Source organism: Syngnathoides biaculeatus, chromosome 8 (genome assembly GCF_019802595.1).
Source record: "Syngnathoides biaculeatus isolate LvHL_M chromosome 8, ASM1980259v1, whole genome shotgun sequence".
Classification (NCBI taxonomy): domain Eukaryota; kingdom Metazoa; phylum Chordata; class Actinopteri; order Syngnathiformes; family Syngnathidae; genus Syngnathoides; species Syngnathoides biaculeatus.
Genome location: NC_084647.1, coordinates 28,317,541 through 28,341,142, shown reverse-complemented (window position 1 = coordinate 28,341,142; position 23,602 = coordinate 28,317,541). Strand labels below are relative to the sequence as shown.

Here is a 23,602-nt window from a genome sequence, read left to right as displayed (position 1 = left end):
GTAATACGCCCAAAGACAAAGGAACAAATAATTAATACATCAGATAGACTGTTGGTATCAATGAGACTACCAAACTCATACAGTATTCCTTGTGACTGGCCAATAAAAAGTGGATAGCCTTGACACTTTTCACAAAATGTTTCGAGATACTGGGGTTTTATGTGGATGTGCATTCAAAAGTTAACAGATGGTCTCATCAAGTTTACCTATAAAGGTTACAATACATTTTATGCTCATCCTAATATTTCAATTAAAAGAAGAATACCTCTTACTTTTTAAAAGTACTGTTGAGAGACAGTAATTATAGTTCATTGTTCTGCATATTTAAAAGTAGAGAAGCAGGAGAAACCAGGAAGGTATGGTGGGTAATGATTGATGAGAAGACCAGCTCACTGGATGACACAGTATTTCTTGTAGTCTAACTCAAAGTCTTCATCGATGCCACTGGTGTCAGCCATTTCCTGCCCATCCATCTTTGGCAGGAACTGTGAGTAATTTACTCCCTGTTGCTCATAGAAGAGCATGTAGGCTGAGTCAGTATCAATCTCTTCAAAATGCACTTCCTAAAGAAAAAAAAAAAACAACAATTGGTAGTTTAATTTAAAAAAATAATAAATCAGTAATTTCATAACGTGGACATTTTAACATATAACAAACCTTGGCTGATGCAACAATTATGCTTTGTAGGGAGGTCACTGAACAATGTTAAAATACCAAACTATCACCTCTGAAAATTGTTGTTGTCTTCTTTCAAAAGTAAATACGATTTAATCTGAGGAACTGGTGCACTTGCATTTTTTTCTAGAATATCACTTAAACCCAAACCCATTTCCCTTTAAGAGGTCGATTGTATTTGAAATGAGCCAAGTCAAAATGTTATAGCATGTATATGCTGCTCCCTGTATTAACTGTACCAATTTTTCTGGGGGTCGGGGGTTAACTGGGGCCAGGAGTTTGTGAGAGAGGCACAGGTTTAAATACAAACACACATAACAAACAAATTGATTCATTTATTGTACTTATTAGATCAGGGTTGGTTTTTTTAAGTGGAATCAGGAACATTCTATATTATTATATTATCATCATCACATTCTCAAACTTGATTACAGACAATCCAGACATTCTCTTAGCCGTTCATCCTCACAAGGGTCTCGGGGAGTGCTAGAGCCTATCCCACTGTCAACGGGGAGAAGGCTGCGTACACCCTGAACAGGTTGCAACCCAATCGCAGGGCATATCGAGACAAACAGCCACATTACCAATCACACCAAGGGGCAATTTGTGCAATTAATGTTGCATGTTTTTGGGTTGTGGGAGGAAACCGAAGTGGCTGGAGAAAACCCACGCAGGCACTGGGAGAACATGCAAACTCCATACAGAGGGGTCTGGGATTGAACCTGGGACCTCAGAACTGTAAGACCAATGCTTTCCAGCTGATCCACCGTGCCTCCTGATTACAGACTAACGTTGAAAATTAGTTCAAGCCAGACATCTATGCATCACATGCTCCAATTTTTAAAGGCAAAAATACACAACATTTCAGCAAGAGACAAGGCTTATATAAATATTTATTACAATAGGCTACTGTTGCTGGCTTGCTAGATTTTGAATTGTGGTAAGGTGAACTAATGGGAGCTAATGCAGTTAACTCATGCTGATAATGACTGGCCAGGCTGCGATTAGAATTCATCAAGTTGACAAATGAGTTGATGTGTTGCACCAATACATATACCAGCACCAGGCCAGTTTTGACAAAGTATAGCAGTGTACAATTTTATTATTATTTTTTGTACCAGTAGTTAAAAATATCAAACTAAACAAATAAATAAGCGCCTTAAGGGCTCTTTATACTGCTTGACGCATTGGCCCGGTGGCCGCTCTACATCACTTGACGTGGACATAACAAAACGTGTTGTTGCCCGCGGAATGTCATCTGTCGTGTCGAAAAGTGCTTGAACAAGTGGATCAAAATGACCGGGATAATTTCTTTACTTAAGCAGCAAAATTGATAGAGAAGGCGGCGGTGGAGCTGGGAGAAACGGTATGTCAGCAGAGCATGTGACGTAACCGGGCAAATCATTAAGGATGAGCTCCGCTACTCTCTCCACCCAGCAACTTTTTTGATGTGTACACAAGCAAGGCACGCAGCACCTCCGCGGGGCAATGCAGACGTCACGTGGTGCAATGTGGGTGTTGTCAACCGCACAACCACGGGAGTATAAAGTAGTCTAAATAGAACGGGAGATTAGAACCATTCATTCTGTATCAGTGTTACTTACCAACAGACAAACTAATAGCAGTTACAAAATTGTTTAAAAAAAAAAAAGTTTTCAGCTCCTGAAATAATTTTGAGTGATGTGATGCATGTGTATTGACTCAGAGCCATCTGCCAAAACCTCCCCCACAACTTGATAAGATGCATTCTTCCCTGCGCCACAGTCTGCTGTTTGAGAATCATTAGAAGATGCTCAACTCTAAATGAATTTGCTACTGTCCCAGGCTATAAGGTTCCCAGCTCCGTGGTAGCCTTCAGACACCCCTTCCACATTCCTTTGTTCGAGCACGCAGTTTGGCCAAGGTGGACCTGGGTGGTCGCCCATGTGTTGTGGGGCCTGCTGTTTGTGTGTTGTTTTTTTTTTAGGTCTCTTCCCGGAGTGACGTTCCTGGAGTACTTCACCAAAGAGACACCCGGGAAGCATGGTTTCAAAATATCCATCCATCCATTTTCTTAGCCGCTTATCCTCACAAGGGTCACGAGAATGCTGTCGCCAACCGAGCTATCAACGGGCAGGAGACAGGGTACACACTGAACTGGTTGCCAGTCAGTCACAGAGCAAGTATCAATACCATCACTGAGCGGGAATCAATACCATGCTGCCTGCACCAAAGTCAGGCAATACATCATCAGTGACTCAAGTTTCAAAATATAAGTACATAAAATATAATTTGAATAATATTATTCAATATTAACAGGTTTGGGTGTGGTGAATGGATTCACCAAAAGTAATCAAACATACTTTTACGAAGTAAAATCAATTCACGAGGCTCAACTTCAAAACTGAATGGTTATTGTGGGCGATAATCATAAAAATAAGCACAGAAGACGACTTATGCCTCATTATTGCTGAGACAAAGTCACTAAGCCCAACATGGCACTTGACAACAGCGGGACAATAGGAAGAATTACAAGAATTACAGTCTCACAGGACCTGAAGTGGGTGACGAACATCAACTCTGCTCAAAAACCCCCAGGAAAGGATATACATCTTGGGGCTTCTGAGGAAGCACGGCCTGTCACAAGAGCTGCTGAGACAGTTCTACGCAGCGGTCATCCAATCATACTGTGTACCTTCATCACAGTCTGGTTTGGGACTGCCACAAAAAAGGACAAACTCTGACTCCAATGAACAATCAAAACTGGCGAACAGATTTTCGGGACCACCCTACCCACCCTTGATGACTTGCATGCCACTCAAATTTGGTCCAGAACGGGCAGGATCCTTTTGGACCTTCCACATCCTGGCCACCAGCTCTTCCAGCTCCTTCCGTCAGGTAAGCGCTACTGATCAATGAATGTCAAAACTAGCAGGCATTCAAACACCTTTTTTCCCTCTAGCAATTAAGTAATTAAATTCTTGATAAGTGGACCTAGTTTTTTCTGCCTCGTATCATTGTTGGGACACACCCTGACATCCATTATGGCTCTACAAAAACACCAGATGTCCTATGATTCCTCTGGAAGCTGATTAGGGTTGTGTGGCAGAAGAGGGAGTTACCAACTGCCTGGCGTAGGACTGGGCAACTTTTTATTTCAAAGGAGAGGGGCTCATCAAAGATTGGGCAGTTCCAACAGATCAGCCTTCTAAATATCGAAGAGAAAATTTTCTTCTTCTGTAGACAGCACTTGACTATTTCAAGGTCCCAGCGACGCTTACAACCCTGTGAACTGTAGTACTGTATGCATAAGTCTGGTGTGGCGGTGAAATATGTTAGAATAGTACAGGGCATGTATGAGGGGAGCAGAACAGTGGTGAAGTGTGTCAGAAGATGTGACAGAAGAATTTAAGGTGGAGGTGGGACTGCATCAGGAATCAACTCTGAACCCCTTCCTGTTTGCTGTGTTATATCCATTACAGACAGACAGTTGAGGTTAGACTGGAATCCCCTTGGACCATGATGTTCACAGATGACATTGCGATCTGCAGTGTAAGCAGGGAGCAGGTGGAGGAACAATTAAAAAGCTGGAGGCATGCGCTGGAAAGGAGATTAGCTAAAGTAAAACAGAATATATGTGCATGAATGAGAGGGGTGGAGGGGGAAGAGAGGCTCCAGGGAGAAAAGAGAGCGAGGGTGGACGACTTCAAATACTTGGGGTCAACAATCCAGAGCAATGGTGAGTGTAGTAAGGAAGTGAAGAAATGGGTCCAAACAGGTTGGAACAGCTTGCGGAAGGTGTCCGGTGTGTTATGTGACAGAAGAGTCTCTTCAAAGATGAAGGGCAAAGTTTATAAAACAGTGATGAGACCAGCCAAGATCTAGGGATTAGAGCCAGTTGCACCGAAGAGACAACGGGAAGCAGAGCTGTTGGTGGAAGAAATAAAGATGCCGAGGCTCTCTCTAGAAGTGAACAAGTTGGATAAGACTAGAAATTAGATCATTAGAGGGACAGACGAATTTAGATGTTTTGAGACAAGTTTCGGGAGACGGACTACGATGGTTTGGACATGTGCAGAGGTGAAAGAGTGAGTACATTGGTCATAGGGTGCTGAGGATGGAGCTGCCAAGCAAAAGAGTGAGAGGAAGACCAAAGAGAAGATTGATGGATGTTGTGAGGAGTTTGGAGTTAGTGTGGAGTTTGTGTTCGATATGAAGTTGCAGATCGGCATCCATGGAAAATGATGACGCATTGTGGCGACCCCGAACGGGACAAGCCGAAAGGAAATATAATTGTATCCTTTTTTTTTTCATCATCCTATGTACTTGTACACGACTATACAATGTGAATTTCTTTTTCATCTATATCTAAATATAATGCACTCTATAGACTTTTTGAAAATATTTTGGGAAAATTTTGCACGGTAAAAACCGATCCAACAAGAAAATTGTGGCTTGTCCCGAGTAATGCGAGTGAGCTAAAAATGTAAAACCGAAGGAAACCAAAAAACAGTCGACAAAAACCTGCTTACTTTGCAGTTCAACTCATTATATAATTGATACTCAGGATAAAAAAAAACACAACACTTACCTTACAGGTGCTATCATTGTAATAGTACCACTTTCCATTGGGGTTTTTAGCATATGTCACGTAGTGGCCTCCACCCATGATTCCTGTATGGCACTGTTGACGTAAAGTATGTTTCAGAGCAGTGGCTTTAAATAAAAACTGCTGATGTGACAGAAGTCTACACTTTTAGCTGTAATATGCAAACATAAAAGGTTTAACCAAAACACGAGATTTACCATTTAAGAATTTTAGCCATACATCAATTTTCGTTGACTCAAGTGTAGAAACATTTAGCCGAAAATTACGGGGGTAAAAAATCCTTAACAGGAAGAGTTTATCACACCCCACACTCAATGTTACAGACGTTCTAGACATGTTAGAACAGGTCTGGACTTATCTTGGGCCCACAAGAGCCACCCTCCATAAATGGAATAACCTTCTTCTACTGATAGATGCCCTCTTTTATTTTCATCAATAAAGCAAAGATATTTTGACAAATCAACACCCTCTGAAAAGACAAACTGCTTTTGAACTCTATAGACAAAAAGAATAATCCAACAGGTAATTAGAGATAAAGTCTTGTAGATATTCACATAGAAAACACAATGTTTCATTGAGTGCTCACACAGCAGATGTCTTCCCTCTACACAATAGGACATGTGATGATTATCCATTATCATGAAACATCCACACATTGTCCCTGGTTTGTTCAATTGTCAGGAAAAAAAATGGAAAACTGTGAAATCCCTTTGTTCCAGGTTGAAGCTCACTGTTTCATTAAACACATTATTTTTTTGGGTGCTCACATGACAGAAATGTGATCCACACAATGTGCGATGGCATCTCATTGCATACACATTCACAACCAGAGCCGCATTATCCTGGCCGTGGTCACACGTGACAGAAAAAACAGACCTTTGTAGCAGCACAACAAACTCACGTAATAGAAACACAATCATAAATTAGCAAATTTCTCCATCCAAAGGCATGCCAAGGCATGTTCCGTGAGATAAGGCACATTGGTCAAACTTATATTCACAAGTTCAGCACCAAACTAGTGTTGGTGGTTTTTGATCGTTGTATTTCTTCACAAAATACATTACTACTGGTGCGCATACAAAAGCAGGACTGCAGTAGGATATTACCTCACATTATTTAAACAGCAGAACAAAGACGGGGTTAATTTACCACTGAAACATTTTACCTATTGCCTTTACTTGAGTCGCAGGGGCTCAGCAGGATAGCGTCGGCCTCACAGTTCTGAGGTCCCGGGTTCAATCCCGGACCTGCCTGTGTGGAATGTGGATGTTCTCCTTGTGCCTGCGTGGGTTTACTCGGGGCAGTCTGGTTTCCTCCCATTTCCCAAAAGCATGCATGATTTGTGGACACTCTAAATTGCCCCAAAGTGTGATTGTGAGTGCGGCTGTTGTCTGTCTCTATGTGCCCTGTGATTGCCTGGCAACCAGCTCACGGTCTACTCCAGCACTCCTCGCGACCCTAGTAAGGATAAGCGGCTAAGAAAATGGATGGATAGACTTTAGTCAAGTAGGATATTAGAACATTGAAACATTTTCTTTTTCATCAGCAAGCTAATGTTTCAATTATTTTCTACACATTTCACTTAATTTTCTCCTTTTCCTTTCAGCTTATCCTGTTAGGGGTTGCCACAGTGCGTCATCTGTTTCCATGTAAGCCTATTTCCAGCATTTTCTCCTCTCTCACCAATTGTCCTCATGTCTTCCCTCACAACATTCATCAACCTTCTCTTTGGTCTTTCTTTCGCTCTTTTTCCTGGCAGCTCCATCCTCACCACCCTTCTGCCAATATACTCACTCTTTCATCTCTGGACATGTCCAAACCATCGAAGTCTGCTCTCCCTAAACTTGTCTCAAAAACATCTAACTTCGTTTGCCCCTCTAATGATCTAATTTCTAACCTTAGAGTTGAAACTGGACGTTCGTGAAAATTCCTGAAAATCCAAATGTGAGTACTAAATAAAGGTGTGAAGTCCTGCCCCCGCCCCCACCGTGAAGTTTTTGAAAAAAAAAATGGATGGCTGTGGTGCATTTTGGCGATATCTGTGAGCAAAATTCAGACAAAAATTTAAAGTAGAATTTCTAAGTCCTGATTAAAAAAAAAATTGGCCAGGAGTTCCCCAAGGGCCAAGCCCAAATTTTTTTTGCCGCCCATCGCCCTATCACTGGATAATACAAAATCACATTTGTCACTTTTCAGTAAAAAGACATCTAAAATTGTCCTTTTCCCCACATTATACATATTATATAGTATAGATATAGAATATACATGAAAATATATCGTACAATTTCTACACTGTACAGCAAAACATGTTAAAGAAGTTGATCTGTAGTAATTACTATTAACGTTTAAGTCTCAAACTTGTTACGTCGCTTAGTACTGATACACTCGACCACATTGCTCACTATCTTAGAAATAAATCTAGTAATACTAATAGTCTGAGTTGCCTTTAATATATATATATATATATATATATATATATATATATATACACAAACACACACACACAGGCACTGACATGAAGGGTCTACACCCGCAATGTTTTGAAAATGCTCAAAGTTTAGGAGCACGCATCGCCGTGATTGCCGTGAATAGGAGGCCGGCTTGTTAGAACGCGCCTTCATGTGCATGCGCTCGACGTATTGGCCACACATGAATTAAGCAACGAGGTGGATGATAGACGAATGTATTTTTTTGGGGGGACACACACACATGCCGTAACACTGCCTTACGATCAACGCAATGAGAACCCCTGGTGTAACTGAATTTCCTTTGACATGGCTCATGATGTTGATGACCTTGGATGTAAATGCGCTTGCAGTACGTGAAGCAGCTCTGAAAACGCGGTTTAGGCCAAACTTCCATACATGCTAAGTACGGTGAACTTGCATTTCCTGTTTCCGGATGAATACTGGTTGTTTTGGATCAGGCAGTTAACAACGTTTATGAAACAAACACGTAAATTAATGTCAAGACTACATAAAATAAGCGACGTCTTGAGAGAAGGCGAGGGGAGGGGCGTTACTGTTACTCGTGTTAGTGCTTCAACATGGCTTCGCTCGTGAGAGCAAAACAATGAACTCAAACGCATGTTTGTTCAATGTTGTCAACTAATATCTGGATTAATTTTAGGCAATTTTTCCTCAATTTTCCAGAGGAATTTTCATGAAAACTTGAAAATCCGGTGGACTTTCATCACTGAAATCTGATCCAACCTGCTCACTTCTAGAGAGAACCTCAGCACCTTCATTTCCGCCACCAACAGCTCTGCTTCCTGTTGTCACTTCGGTGTCAGTGTCTCTAATCTGTACATAATGGCTGGCCTCACCAATGTTTTATAAACTTTGCTCTTCATCCTATCAGAAACTTTTCTGTCACAGAACACACCACATACCTTCCGCCAGCTGTTCCAACCTCCAAAGACATGTTTCTTCACTTCCTTACCACACTCATCTTTGCTCTGGATTGTTGACCCGAAGTATTTGAAGTCTTCCACCAATGCGACCTCTTCTCCTTGGAGCCTCACGCTTCCCCCCCTCAACCCTTCTCATTCACACACACATATTCTGTTTTCCATCCATTTTCTTCGCTGCTTATCCTCACAAGGGTCACGGGGAGTGCTGGAGCCTGTACCCCGCTGTCTCCGGCAGGAGGCGGGGTACAGCCTGAACTGGTTGCCAGCCAATCGCAGGGCACATTGAGACAAATAGCCGAACTCACAATCACGTCCAAGGGCAATTTAGAGTGTCCAATTAATGTTGCATGTTTTTGGAATATGGGAGGAAACCAGAGTGCCTGAAGGAAACCCACGCAGGCACGGGGAGAACATGCAAACTCCACACAGGCGGGTCCGGGATTCAACCCGGGATGTCAGAACTGTGAGGCCAACGTTTTACCAGCTGAGCCACCATTCCACCCGTATTCTGTTTTACTTCGGCTAATCTTCATTCCTCTCCTTTCCAGTGCATGTCCCCATCTTTTAATTGTTTCTCCACATTTGTCTTCCATGTTTGTAAAGGAAACGGGTGATGGAGAAGTGATGTACGGCATCCAGGAAAGGAACATTAAGGGACAGATGATGATGGACTTTGCAAAAAGGATGGATATAGCTGTCATAAACACTTTTTTTCCCAGAAGAGGCAGGAACCTACAAGAGCGGAGGTATAAGCACGCAGATGGATTATATTTTCTGCAGCCGATGTAAACTGAAGGAGGTAACTGACTGTAAGGTAGTGGTGGGGGAGAGTGTAGCTCGACAGCATAGGATGGTGGTGTGTAGGATGACTCTGGTGGTGGGTAGGAAGATTAAGAAGACAAAGGTAGAGCAGAGAACCATGTGGTGGAAGAGAAAGGAAGAATGTTGTGCGGCCTTTTGGAAAGAGTTGAAACAGGCTCTTGATGGACAGGAGGAGCTCCCGGAACACTGGACTATTACAGCCAATGTGATCAGAGAGACAGGCAGGAGAGTACATGGTGTTTCTTCTGGTAGAAAAGGGGAGAAGGAGACTTGGTGGTGGAACTCCAAAATACAGGAGGTCATACAAGGAAAGAGATTAGCGAAGAAGAAGTGGGACACAGAGAGGACTGAGGAGAGGCAAAAGGAATACATTGAGATGCAATGTAGGGCAAAGGTAGGGGTTGCAAAGGCTAAACAAGAGGCATATGATGACATGTACACCAGGTTGGAAATCAAAGAAGGAGAAAAGTGTCTCTACAGGTTGGCTCGACAGAGAGATAGACATGGGAAGAATTTGCAGCAGGTAAGGGTAATTAAGAATAGAGACGGAAATGTGTTGACTGGTGCAAGTTGTGTGCTAAATAGATAGAAAGAATACTTCGAGAAGTTGATGAATGAAGAAAATGAGAGAGAAGGAAGAGTTGAAGAGGCAAGTGTGAAGGACCAGGAAGTGGCAATGATTAGACAGAGGGAAGTTAGAAAGGCACTAAAGTGGATGAAAAATGTAAAGGCAGTTGGTCCTGATGACATACCGGTGGAGGTATGGAAGCAATTTGGAGAGATGGCTGTGGAGTTTTTGACCAACTTATTCAACAGAATACGAGCAGGCGAGAGGATGTTTGAAGAATGGAGGAAAAGTGTGCTAGTTCCCATTTTTAAGAACAAAAGTGGTGTTCAGAGTTGTGGGAACTCCAGAGGAATAAAGTTGATGAGCAACACAATGAAGTTACAGTGAAGAAAATGAGTATTTGAACACCTTGCTATATTGCAAGTTCTCCCACTTAGAAAACATTGAGGGGTCTGAAATTCTCATCGTAGGTGCATGTCCACCATGAGAGAGAAAAATCCAGAAATCACAATGTATGATTTTTTTTAACGGTTTCTTTGTGTGATACAGCTGCAAAGGGTTTCAACACCTGAGAAAACCAATGTTAATATTTGTTGCAGTAGCCTTTGTTTGCAATTACAGAGGTCAAACTTTTCTTGTAGAGGTTCACCAGGTTTGCACACACTGCAGGAGGGATTTTGACCCACTCCCCCACCAGACCTTCTCTAGATCAGACAGGTTTCTGGGCTGTCACTGAGAAACACGGAGTTTCGCTACCTCGAAAGAGTTTCAATTGGGTTTAGATAGGGAGACTGGCTAGGCCACGCCAGAACCTTGATATGCTTCTTACAGAGCCACTCCTTGATTTTCCTCGTGGTGTGCTTTGGGTCAGTCATGTTGAAAGACCCAGCTACGACCCATCTTCAATGCTCTGACTGAGGGAAAGGGGTTGTTCCCCAAAATCTCACAATACATGGCCTCAGTCATCCTCTCCTTTATACAGTGCAGTCGTCCAGGCCCTTGTGCAGAAAACACCCATGCTACCACCCCAATGCTTCACAGTAGGGATGGTGTTCTTGGGATGGAACTCATCATTTGTCTTCCTCCAAACAGTTAGTGGAATTATGAATAAAAAGTTTAATTTTGATCTCATCTGACCACAAAACTTTCTCCCATGACTCCTCTGTATCATCCAAATGGTCATTGGCAAACTTAAGACGGGCCTTGACATGTACTGGTTTAAGCAGGGGAACCTACAGTGCCATGCATGATTTCAAACCATGACGTCTTTGTGTATTACCAACAGTCACCTTGGAAAGGGTGGTAGCAGCTCTTTTCAGGTCATCGACCAAGTCCTGTGGTGTAGTCGTGGGCTGACCTTTCTAAGGTTCATTGAGACCCCACAATGTGATATCTTGCATGGGGCTTCACTCCGATTGAGATTGACCATCATGTTTAGCTTCTTCCATGTTTTTAATGGTTGCTCTAACAGTGGAGTGGACCTTTTTTCACCAAGCTGCTTGGCAATTTCTCCGTAGCCCTTGAAAGCCGTGTGGAGTTGCACAATTTTGTCTCTGGTGTCTTTGGACAGCTCTTTGGTCTTAGCCATGTTACAAGTTTGAGTCTTACTGATTGTATGGGGTGGACATCGAGACCTATGCAGCTAACAACCTCACACAGGTGCATCTGATTCAGGATAATACACTGAGTGGAGGTGGACTTTTAAAGGCGGACTAACAGGTTTTTGAGGGTCAGAATTCTAGCTGATAGACAGGTGTTGAAGTACTTATTTGCAGCTGTGTCACACAAATTGTTACAAAAAAATCATACATTGAGATTTCTGGATTTTTGTTTTCAGATTATCTCTCTCACAGTGGACATGCACCTACGATGAAAAATTCAGACCCTGACATGATTTCTAAGTGGGAGAACTTGCAATATTTTCTTCACTGTATCTGCAAGCAATAGTATGGCTTCATGCACAGAAAGAGTACCACAGATGCATTATTTGCCTTGAACATGCTAGTGGAAAAGTACAGAGAAGGTCAGAAGGAGCTACATTGTGTCTATGTGGATCTATGACAGAGTACCAAGAGAGGAACTGTGGTGTAGGGTTAGGGCTGCATGTGTAAGTCTGGTGTGGCGGAGAACTATGTACAAGACATGTATGTGAGCAGCAGAACAGTGGTGAGGTGTGCTGTAGCTGTGACAGAAAAAGTTTAGGTGGAGGTGGGACTGCATCAGGGATCATTTCTGAGCCCCTTCTTGTGTGCTGTGGTAATAGATGGGCTGACAGATGTTAAACTGAAATCCTCTTGAACCATGATGTTCACAGATAATATTGTGATATGCTGTGAAAGCAGGGAGCAGGTGGAAGAACAATTAGGAAATGGTGGCATGCACTGAAAGGAGAGGAATGAAGATTATCCAAAGTAAAACGGAATATATGTGCGTGAATGAGACAGGTGGAGGGGGAAGAGTGAGGCTCCAGTGAGAAGAGGTAATGAAGGTTGGATGGCTTCAAATACTTGGGGCCAACAACCCAGAGGAATGGAGAGTGTGGTAAGGAAGTGAAGAAACGGGTCCAAGCGGGTTGGAACAGCTGGCGGAAGGTGTCTGGTGTGTTATGTGACAGAAGATCTCTGCTCGGATGAAGCGCAAAGTTTATCTAAAAGTGGTGAGGCCCACCATGGTCTACAGTTTAGAGATGGTGCCACGGAAGAGGCAACAGGAGGTGGCAGAAATGAAGATGTTGAGGGTCTCTCTCGGAGTGACCAGGTTGGATCGGATTAGAAATGAGGTCATTATAGGGACAGACAAAGTTGGATGTTTTGGAGACAAGGTTCGAGAGTGCAGATTTTGATGGTTTGTGCATGTCAAGAGGCGAGAGACTGAATATATTTATAGAAGGGTGCTGAGGATGGAGCTGCCAAGCAAAAGAGCTAGAGGAAGACCAAAGAGAAAGTTCATGGAAGTTGTGAGAGAAGACATGAGGGCAGTTGATGTTCGACAGTTGTTGTGACGACCCCTAGCAAGCTGAAAGGAAAAGAAGAAGAAGATTATTATGTAATTATTTTAATTTTTGTTTGTCCCATACATTTTAGATCATTTTGCATGGTAGGACGACATATACGGAGTGAGATTATTTTTTTTTCTCTTGTCCATGTGTTTGCAGTTGCATCTTCCGTGTGGGCTGGACTCAATCCTGATCTTGGGAATGGGACCACTGGGGTGACTTCTCTGGGACACTGGCTGCGTTACTCACCCATGCCCCATGGGTGCTGGGGTGGTGCCGACTGGCATCCTCCTGGGCCCTCTGCTCGGGCTGATGGTGGGGTCCATTTGTTGCTCCTCGGGCTGGCTCCCTTTCTCTTCTTTCTGCTCTTTATATCCTGCAGTTTGCTCCTCCTCTTCCTACAGGAGGGAGGGTGGTCACCTGCAGGCTGTGGGGCCCGATGTGTTTTTTTTTGGCCTGGTCTTAGGGAGGAGTCCACCCCCCACACTCAGGGGTGAGTAGTGGGTGCCGACAGGGGTTTGCGGGGGGAGGTCCTGGAGGTGGTGTCCCTTTTTGTCAGTGATTGTCTGGCCTGTTGGACCTGATGCACAGGAGCCGTCCTTCATAATCACTCACTGAGCACACGCACACACTATTTACTGTCCATACTTCTTCCACTTATCACATCTGCTCCACATAACCAGAACAATGGGTTCTTGGGGGGCTGACGTGGGTTGCGGGTGTCGGACCAGCACATGGGTGCTGTTTCCTGTTGCGAGCACCCTTCCCATCTGCTCTGCCCGCCCCCTATTTGAAATGTACTACCCACATGTATCCCCTTTTGCTTTTAATGCACCACATATACTCTGGGGTTGCGGTGGGTCACAGGGTTTGGCTGTTAGGCAGTAGTACCTGGCAGCCCTGCCTCCCCCCCGCTCGGCTCACAGGTCCTCTAGATTTTAAATGCACCCTTTCACTTGGGAGTGGGGGAGGTGGCACTGATTTACTTAGTAAGCCCAATGACCTGGCAGTCACAGTCACAGGGTGGAGGTGTGTTTTACAATTCGATACATGGTGGTGTTCTGCCACCCCTGGCTGGATGGCTGTTTGGCATGGGGACTACCTGGGTTCCCGCCCTCATCATTTTTTTGTTGGGAACACCTATGCACCCCCTGTTCCAACAAACAAGGGGCATTATCCCATTCTTGGGCTGGGACTGGCCACAGCCACTTTTCCCCCAGTCCCATTTCCCTGACACAACAACGCGCAGACATACTGAGCTTGAACTAGCAATACCAATAACAACCGTAATAAACTGAAACAAAGTGCGCATGTAAATACCGTTAAAAAATGCAAGCAATGTTCCCTCTCACCTACTGGAATGAACTCAAGCAAAGCATATAAGCAGAACTTTGATATGGTTTCGTGCGTTCACAAGAGCCGCACGAAAGCAGGCAAAGAGCTGCATGCTGCTTGAGAACTACGGGTTGGGCACCCGTGGGCTAGAGTGTTTCCATTTTGTTGACCTACAGACAGCACAGGGAGAAGGGACATGATGGGCAGCCCCAATACTAATCTGTGGGGCTGTCTAGCTGCTACTGATGATATACAGTAGGTAGTGGCGGCTGAGACTGTTCATTGCACTGTCACATACAAGTAATAGCATCAGAAAGACTTTAAAGGACGATAACTGTTTATTACGTTCGCTAGCTTGCAAGCTAATGAGCTTGTGAAGTCATGAACTTGCTCGACCACGGCTATTTCATGCAATGTGTTGTTTTTGTGTGGAATCTTGCATAAAGGAGCCTGTCAAAACAATGTTAAATGTTTATTGAAAACAGCAGCAAGAAATATTCTGCCTTTAATTTACGTGACACTTGAGTTCATTTCATGCAAAGAAACATATTTGCTTGACAGATAAGCAAACCTCTATTTTTCACGATTTCGGGCCTTATTTTACAAGACTATTTTGTACTTTTACAGTCCTTTTAAGTTCAGAAAACCTCATTACCTGACCCCACCAACCAGTGGTTGTCATTGCCTGAGGAGTTCTCTGCCACACTTTCTGTCCAGATAAAAAAAAAAAAAATACTGGCATATCAATACAGAATATCCATCCATTTTCATCTGCATATACAAGGTTTGGGGTGCAGATGCAGTAACTTTAGCAGATAAGCTGAGGTTTCCCTCTCGCCAGCCATTTCCTCTAGCTCTTCAGAGGGGATCCCAAGTCATTCCCAGGCCAGCCAAGAGTAGTCTCCAGGGAGTCCTGTGTTGTCCCCGGGGTCTCCCTCTGGTGGGATGTGCCTCATTAGGGAGTAGTCCAGGAGGCATGCTGGCATAAATGCCCGAGTCACCTCATCTGGCTCCTCTCAATGTCGAAAAACAGCAACTACTCTGAGCCCCTTTACGGATGACTGAGCTTCTCACCCTATCTCTAAGCGAGACCTCAGACACCCTGCTGAGGAAACTCATTTAATTCGCTTGAATCCGGGATCCAGTAAATTGAGAGTTTTGCCTTTCGGCTTAACACCTTCTTCTACACAACGAACCAATACAAAGTCCACATCACTTCAGACACTGCATCAGTCCGCCAGTCAATCTCCCACCCCATTCTTCCCTCACTTGTGAACAAGACCCCAAGAAACTTGAATTCTTCCACTTGGGGGAGTATCTCATCCCCAACCTGATAGAGTACCCCACCCTTGTCTGACTGAGGACCATGGTCTCAAATCTTGAGCTCCTGATTCTCATCACAGACATTTCATGCTCTGATGAAAACACCTCAGTGAGAGTTGGCGATCAGGCCTTGATAATGCCAAGAGCATCACATCATCTGAAAAAAGTAAAGGTGCAACACTGAGGCCACCAAATCGGACCCACTCTTGTGCCTTGGCTCTGCCAAGAAATTCCATCATAAAAGTTGTGAACAGAATTGGCAACAAAGGACAGCCTTGGCAAACTCCACCCATCACTGGAAACAAGTCGGACTCATCTGTACTGTCAGCAGTACAGATCAAACAGGGGTTTGGTACCCCATTCTCCCGAGGGACACAGTCAAACACCTTCTCCAATTCCAAACATGTAGAATGTGTGGACAAACTTCTGTGCACCCTCACTGACCCTGCTGAAGGTGTAGGGCTAGTTCAGTATTCCACAGCCAGGAAGAAAAGCACACTGCTTCTCCTGAATCTAAGATTCAACTTCCCGATGGACACTCTTCTCCAGCACCCCAGAATAGACCTTACTAGGGAGGCTGAGTTGGAACACACCCTCCAATTGTCCTTCTGAAAAAGGTGGACCACCTTAGTTTGCCAATACAGAGACAGTGTCCCAGATTTCCACACGATGAGAGAAATGTTAACCAGGGCAGCCCCACAACATTCATAAACTCTATTAAGTCTGAGAAGACATCACCCACCTCCGGGGCCTTGCCACTGCGGAGCTTTTTAACCATCTTGGTGTTATCATCGCCAGAGATTGGAGGGCCCACCTTAGAAAAGCCAGACCCTGCTTCCTCCTGGGAAAGCATGTCAGAGGAATTGAAGTCGTCATCAAAGTCCTATCACCAGTGACTCACAACATCCCAAGTCGCAGTCAGCACCACCCCACTCGTACCATACACAGTGTTGATAGTGCTCTGTTTCCCCCGCCTGAGATGCTAGATGGTAAACCATAATTTCCTCGAAACCGTCCGGAAATTCTTCTCCACTGAACTATTCCCACACCCAAGTTTTTGTCTCACCAACCAACAAAGCGGCAGTCCGCTTGGCCACCCAGTACCTTTTGGGGCTGTAGACCTCCTGCCTCAGGAGTGCCAAGGCCCAAAACGCCTGATAGGACTCTTTCTTCATCTTTACAGGATTTCTCACCACTGGTGTCCACCTTATAAGTGTCATGCAAGATGTAAAATCTTCATTGAGAAGAAGTAAGAGATAAGTGTGTTAACATCCCACATTGTGTTCCGCTTGTACAGAGCCTTTACCAGTTCCCGGTTCCCGTTATAGACCAGTGCAATGACAATTGTGCAAAGGGAGCAGTTTAAAGTGACGAATGGTGTGATAGTCTACAAAATATATTACTATTACTGATTGGACTAGGGGCGGCACGGTAACTCAGCTGGAAAGTGTTGGCCTCACAGTTCTGAGGACCGGGTTCAATCCCAGACCCGCCTGTGTGTAGTTTGCATGTTCTCCCCATGCCTGCGTAGGTTTTCTCCAGGCATTACGGTTTCCTCCCGCATCCCAAAAACATGGAACATTAATTGGAGATTCTAAATTTCCCCTACGTGTGATTGTGAGCGCAACTATTGTCTGTCTCCATGTGCCCTGCGATTGGCTGGCAACCAGTTCAGGGTGTACCCGGCCTTCCTGCCCAAGAACAGCTGGGATTGGCTCCAGCACTCCCATGACACTCGTGAGGATAAGCAGTTCAGAAAATGCATGAATGGATGGATTTGAAACCTTTGTGTGTACTATGCAAAAAAAAAAAAAAAACAGAAAGTGGGAAGGGGTGAATACTTTTTCACAACACTGTCAATAAAATAAAACCAAAAGTTTTTTTTGTCATTATGTGACTATGCATATGAGAGAATGAGTGCTACACCATAAGGTGCTTGAACCAATATAAATAAAATAGTAAATAATGGAAAGCATATTTGAGTTATTTGTTGCAATAAGTAAGCACTCCAGCACCCAATGAAAGAATCCCAGGGGTGTGTGGTAACAGACATGCAAGTGGATTCAGAAAGGGGTCCAAAATGTGGAGGCGAAGGACCTCACCAGATCAAACCAGGACCTGGGGTATGCCTGAGATGAACCTTGTGGACACGACACGTCCCACGTCGAGGGACTCAGGGCAGTTCTCCGGCCCCCGAAGGTTCCCCGACAACTGGTCACCGGGCGGTGGGCACAGGGACCCATTGCCTTCCCCATTACCCACCACCCTCCACCACCGCCCCACATGGCCCACTCCCCCGACACCCAGGAGAAAGGGAAACCCCCCACATCCCACAGGGCCTGCGATGTGGCCAGTCCCAGCCCAAGAATGGGATAATGCCCCTTGTTTGTCGGAACAGGGGGTGCATAGGTGTTCCCAACAAGAGAATGATGAGAGCGGGAACCCAGGTAGTCCCCATGCCAAACAGCCATCCAGCCAGGGGTGGCAGAACACCACCATGTATCGAATTGTAAAACACACCTCCACCCTGTGACTGCCAGGTCATTGGGCTTACTACGTAGTATGTCTGCACGTTGTTGTGTCAGGGAAATGGGACTGGGGGGAAAGTGGCTTTACTGCTCCTGCCACTCACCTCAACTGTGCAATGAGAGAAGGAAGATTTAACCCCAAGCAGGATGACTTCAGCACGGAAAATACTTCTCCCGACCGAGGTCACGTGACCGCAGCAGGAAAGGTTAGCACATTATTTTCGTAAAACTGGCTTTCACACTGAATGAAAATAGCTCGAAGCTTCCCAGTTGGATGGTGATCTTTGTAGAAAATAATTTGTCAAATTCATTCTCAAAATGCGAGGGAAAAATGTATAGTGAAGCAAAAATATGTGGATGAACACAGGATGTTTTAATAGAGCGGGAGAGCTTATATTATTTTGTGGTTGAGCACAACAGCAAGCCACTCTCTGCCTTTTGTGTCAGACGGCTTTCGCATTTCACAGCTTCAAAACTCTTCACTTCAACTCACTCCATGATAAGATCGACCTGGGAATTCCTAAAGAGACTAAGCTTCCGAGTCACAAGTTAGTCACTTTGAAAAATCACACAGAAAAGCAGATGCAGCTTTTTAAAAAAAAAACAATAATGAAGCATCCAGAGACGAATGCTTGCATCGCATTAAGTGGCTTGGAACATTGGAAGGCCCAAAAAGCCATACATTGAAGGATCATTTTTAAAAAAATGCCTCACTGATATCGCTGAAATCTTGTGTCTGAAAAATAAAAACCTTAAATGAATGGTAGAAGACGTTCAACTGTCGCGCCACACTGTTAAACAGAGAATATTGGACATAAGCATGGCTACAGATTCACTGTTGCAGTCAGACCATCAATAATGTGAGTATTTTAGTGTTTCATTAGATGACACTTGTGACATACAAGATTTGGTTGAGCTGGTCTGGTAGTTTGTTCTTGTGAGAGAGCACGAAATGTTTTTTTTTTTTTTTAATTATTGGCCTGTGGTCTTTGTACTCTGTTGGAGTTGATTTTTGTTCTTATTATGTCTGTGTATGACATTTACAATAAATCTGGGTGAGCAAAGGTGTGTGAAGAGGGAATGCTATCCATGTATATGATATAGCTCTTTGATGTGTATGATGTGGCTCTTTGCCATAACACAGTAAAAAATGTGGCTCTTCATCTCTGACTTGTTGCCTTCCCTACTGTAGCCCAAAGAACACTTCAGAGAAAATTCATTTTGGGGGGTTTTATTGATGTCATATAAACAGGCCAACCTATTAAGTAACTTAGAAGTGTACAAAATAGCCAAAGGTGTTACTCTATACTTAGATTGTGGGGCAGGGGTGACTCATTTCAGAACATATTCTGTACGCCCCAGGCTGTCCTTATGCTTCGCCCCAAAAAGTCGAATAGCTGAGATGATGAAAAATGGTTTACGATGGCTACATCTGAACAATTGAGTATTAAATTTTTCTCAGATTTCGAAAGTTTTCATTCCATTTCTTCAAATATTTAATGTATTAAGAAACAAAAAATAGCTTTCTAGTTTCTTTCGGCTTGTCCCTTTCGGGGTTGCCACAGCGTGTCATCTCAGATGAACGCACATATATGTTTGGCATAATTTTTTTTTTTTTTTTTTTAATACACCGGATGCCCTTCCTGACGCAACCCTTCTCAGGGAGTGGAGGCCCCAGTTGGATATGAACCCACAACCCCTGGTTTACCAAACCAGTGCTCTAACCACTGAGCTACGGGGCCTCACGAACAAAAAATAGCTTTGCAGTCCTTTTAATCAAGGAAGGAATTTCAAAGGAAACCTACGCATCCAAATTCGGCAGACAAATGATACTCAACAAAATATCTAGTTTGTAATCTTTTTTTCATCTAATTATTCGTTTCAAGTATTTTTCTTCATTTGGTGCAACAAGGTGAGACCTTAATGAGAAGTCAAAGGACTGCTGAAGATAAGGTAAGTAAAGATATAAGGTATTAAATCAAATCAACCTTTTGTATCTCTCTTTTCACAGATAATAAGGTATGCTCTGACAAACAGAAAATCACTGGTTCCGTTCATTAAATCTGATCAAAGAAACTTTGTAAGGGTTTAAGGTTAACAATAAATACTGAGCAGTACTTACTGATATTGCATAGAGACTGTAGATGGAATCCAAATATTTTCTTTTTTGGCTCTCTGTGCTGCAGTTTGTGGTGACGTCATGACCCCTGATCACATCAGTTAAACTTTTTGATGACTTTAGACTATATGCTGAAACTGATTCAAGTAGATGTTCTGACCTAAGGCCAAATTCATCTCTTTCAGCAAATTCATCCCGTCCAGGCGTGTCTTCCAGTAGTGTGCAGTCCTGTGACTCAGCGTCAATAGATTCCTCGAGATACTCATTGCTATTAGAAAGGCGATGTTTGCGGTTCATCTGGGGCAGATGTTGACGTATGGGCTTATAACCTCCACTGTAAGTTCTGGGTCTGGTAGATGTTTTGCTGTTTTGGCACGGTGGGGCATCCCGGCTCAAATCAGGAAAAGCTGTTGGTTAAAAAAAAAAAAAAATTCCAATTCAGAACTTTATCCCATCCGAGCAATGTGTTTGAAAGATTCCAGTTCACTTCAAGTAGAATAATTATTCATGTGACAAAAAAAATGTTCAAGTTTGAAGTTTTTGTTTATATTGTCAACTAAAACAAAAATTCAATCCATGCACATCATCAATAACTATAACAACCACACAATATGACGTATCAGCATTTAAAAGTGCTTCAGTAAAAAATATATAGAAGTCCTCTGTGTTCAAATAACAGCAGGCGATAGAAAGGCACATTTAATTTTTTTTTTTTTCCCCTGACAGATGTAATTTGCTGATGACTATGATGTATGTTGGTATTCCGGGGTGAATGGCTTTTGGGGAAAAAAAAATATTAATCTAGTGGTATGTGAGGTGACGACTGGGGTGAAAAGTGTCTGTAGGATTAGTCCTGGCCCTAGTGTGATAAGTGTTGGCAATATCCTGAAATGGTGGAAGAAGGAGCCAACGACTTTTTCTGCAGTTGTTATAACCTTGTAGTGATTTTTCGTTTGCAACAGAGCAGCCTGCATACCATGATGTAATGCAGTTTGTTAAAATGCTTTTAAAAGCAGAGCAGTAAACGGTTACCAGTAGTCTTTTATAGAGGTTGTTTCTTGTGAAAATCCTGAGGAAGTGAATGTGGTGCCAGACTTTCTTAAAAATGGCAATGGTATTTGTGGTCCAGGACAGGGTGTTTGTGATATATATACCATGAAATTTATTGCTCTGCAGTATTTTCACAATTCATTGTCACAATTGATAAAAATGGGGGATGAGTCAGCGCTGAGTTTCCTCAAGTCCAGTACTGTATACTGCAGAGCACCACAGAGACGAGGTGAGTCTAACCACGCTTGTGTCGTCTGCAAACTTAATGACTTAACTTATTATTATTGGAGAGGTGCACAGGTGTGCAATTATAGGAGTACTGACAGTACAGAAGTGGGCTCAGTACAGAGCCCAGGGAGCAGGTACTGAGAGGGATGGTTAGAGTGGTGAGGGCCAATGTTCCCTCTAATTTTTTGCGTGTCTGAGCAAACACACCAAGGCCGTGAGCACTCACTTTGTCCACTGTGAGCAACATTAGACGTATGCACTGTGGTCAATCAATGTCATCCATTGAAGTTCCATGGCTCATTGAAAGGTTCATATTACATTCCCATCAGAACTTTTTTAAGAACAATTTCGTGTTTTTTGCAAACTTACATTGAAAGTGTCAACAAACAAAAAAATACATTACAATATAGATACATACCAAGCCAAGTATTAAATATAAATTTGAAATGTCGTTTCCAACTTTGTTTATTTTTTTTTTTAACCCACAATGATATCCCTGTCTGTTTTTCTTGCCTTTTATATTTAAAATACAGAATTAGCTTTTTGGGCAATGCTCTTTGCTTTCATCCTCAATCAGGCTGTGCCAAGGTGGAATTTTAAGATTTACACACCTTCTCATCCTACACTTTCTGCTTTGGCTTCAGACCAGACATTTTTTACTCCCAAAAATAAAATCTCATCCAGTTGCACCACATTTTGTTCTATTATTCACATACCCTGGTGCTTGTAATTATGAGTGTACCCCTTTAAAATGGAGGGGGGTAGTGCCAGGTAAACTAGGAAGTAGAGTGGAGGCAGTGTGCTGCTGTGTTTAAAAAAAAAAATGTCAGGCTGTAGTTCAATGCGCTGGACCTGTTTTCTTCTGCGCTGAGAGTGTGAAACAAGTGCACAAAGCCGCAGTTGCGCAGCTTAGAGGGAACATTGGTAAGAACTAAGTCTGACAGTTTGGGTGCAGTTTGTGAGAAAGTCCATAATCCAGAGGCAGAGCTGTGTGTGAAGACCAAGGGGAAGCAGTTTTCTTATCAAAATGTGTAGTATAAAGGTACTAAATGCTGAGCTGTAATCAACAAGTATCTGGACGTATTTGTTCCTGTGTTCAAGATGTTTCACCGCTGAGTGGAGAGCGATGGTGATGGCATCCTCCATTGCCTCGTTCAACTCTCACTTGTCAGTGGTTGGTAGAACTAATGGTTTCAAAGCAGTTATAGTTTAAAAATGTAATTTGAAAATTCAATTTTAAAGCAAAAAGAATGAATTAAAAGAGTAATGATAGATAAATAGTGCAGTGTAAAAGCATAATTGTTCATTAATAAAACTGGCATTTATCAGCCTGACAACTGAAGGGAAAAATAGTTTAAGTAGCAGATTTTTTTCATCATTTAAAGGGTGCACAGTAATTCCACCCTGTGGGCATTACAATATCAACTGAATATAACATTGTCTCCTTGCTTGATAATGCATTCTAATAAGTGCACGACATTTTTTTCTACACACAAGTCAGGAGGCTGAACTCCAATTATCTTAGATCAGACCTTGACTGATTCAGACAGCTATTGCTCTTCACAGATGCACCGATAAACCAACAAATGAATGTCAAAAGACAATAACATAATGGAAAAAAAAAACTGGTTTCTTGTCTGTTCTTAGCCGCTTATCCTCAACGGGTCAAAGGAGAGTTGGAACCTATCCCAGCTTTTCAGTACATAATTCCAGAAAGTAAAGTATATCTCCAATTATACTCTCTAATGAACCAACACTTACTGTATGACTGATGGAAGCACAGTTCAAGGTCCCTGGAAACCAAGAAGTTGCTGGGGTCAAAATTCTCCCTTGGGAACTTAACAATCTTTTGAGACTTGATCCAACAACCATTCACAAAGTGGAACCGCTTGAAGTGGACAATCTAAAAGAAAACACAAGAGTTAGGCTCAGAAAAATCCTGACAATGAAAAATTTAGG

General features: G+C 43.1%; 1 protein-coding gene across 1 annotated transcript in view; it reads right to left on the bottom strand.

The window, feature by feature from the left end:
• Positions 1–250: 250 nt before the first annotated feature.
• Positions 251–23,602, bottom strand: part of usp32 (ubiquitin specific peptidase 32) — a 257,750-nt gene continuing 234,398 nt past the window's right edge. The window contains exons 31-34 of the mRNA XM_061827750.1: positions 23,413–23,546; positions 20,369–20,453; positions 5,246–5,338; positions 251–563 (exon numbers count right to left, since the gene is read on the bottom strand). Of these exons, the coding sequence (XP_061683734.1) occupies positions 390–563; positions 5,246–5,338; positions 20,369–20,453; positions 23,413–23,546 (486 nt within the window). The 3' untranslated portion in view covers positions 251–389. The remainder of the gene's footprint in view (positions 564–5,245; positions 5,339–20,368; positions 20,454–23,412; positions 23,547–23,602) is intronic.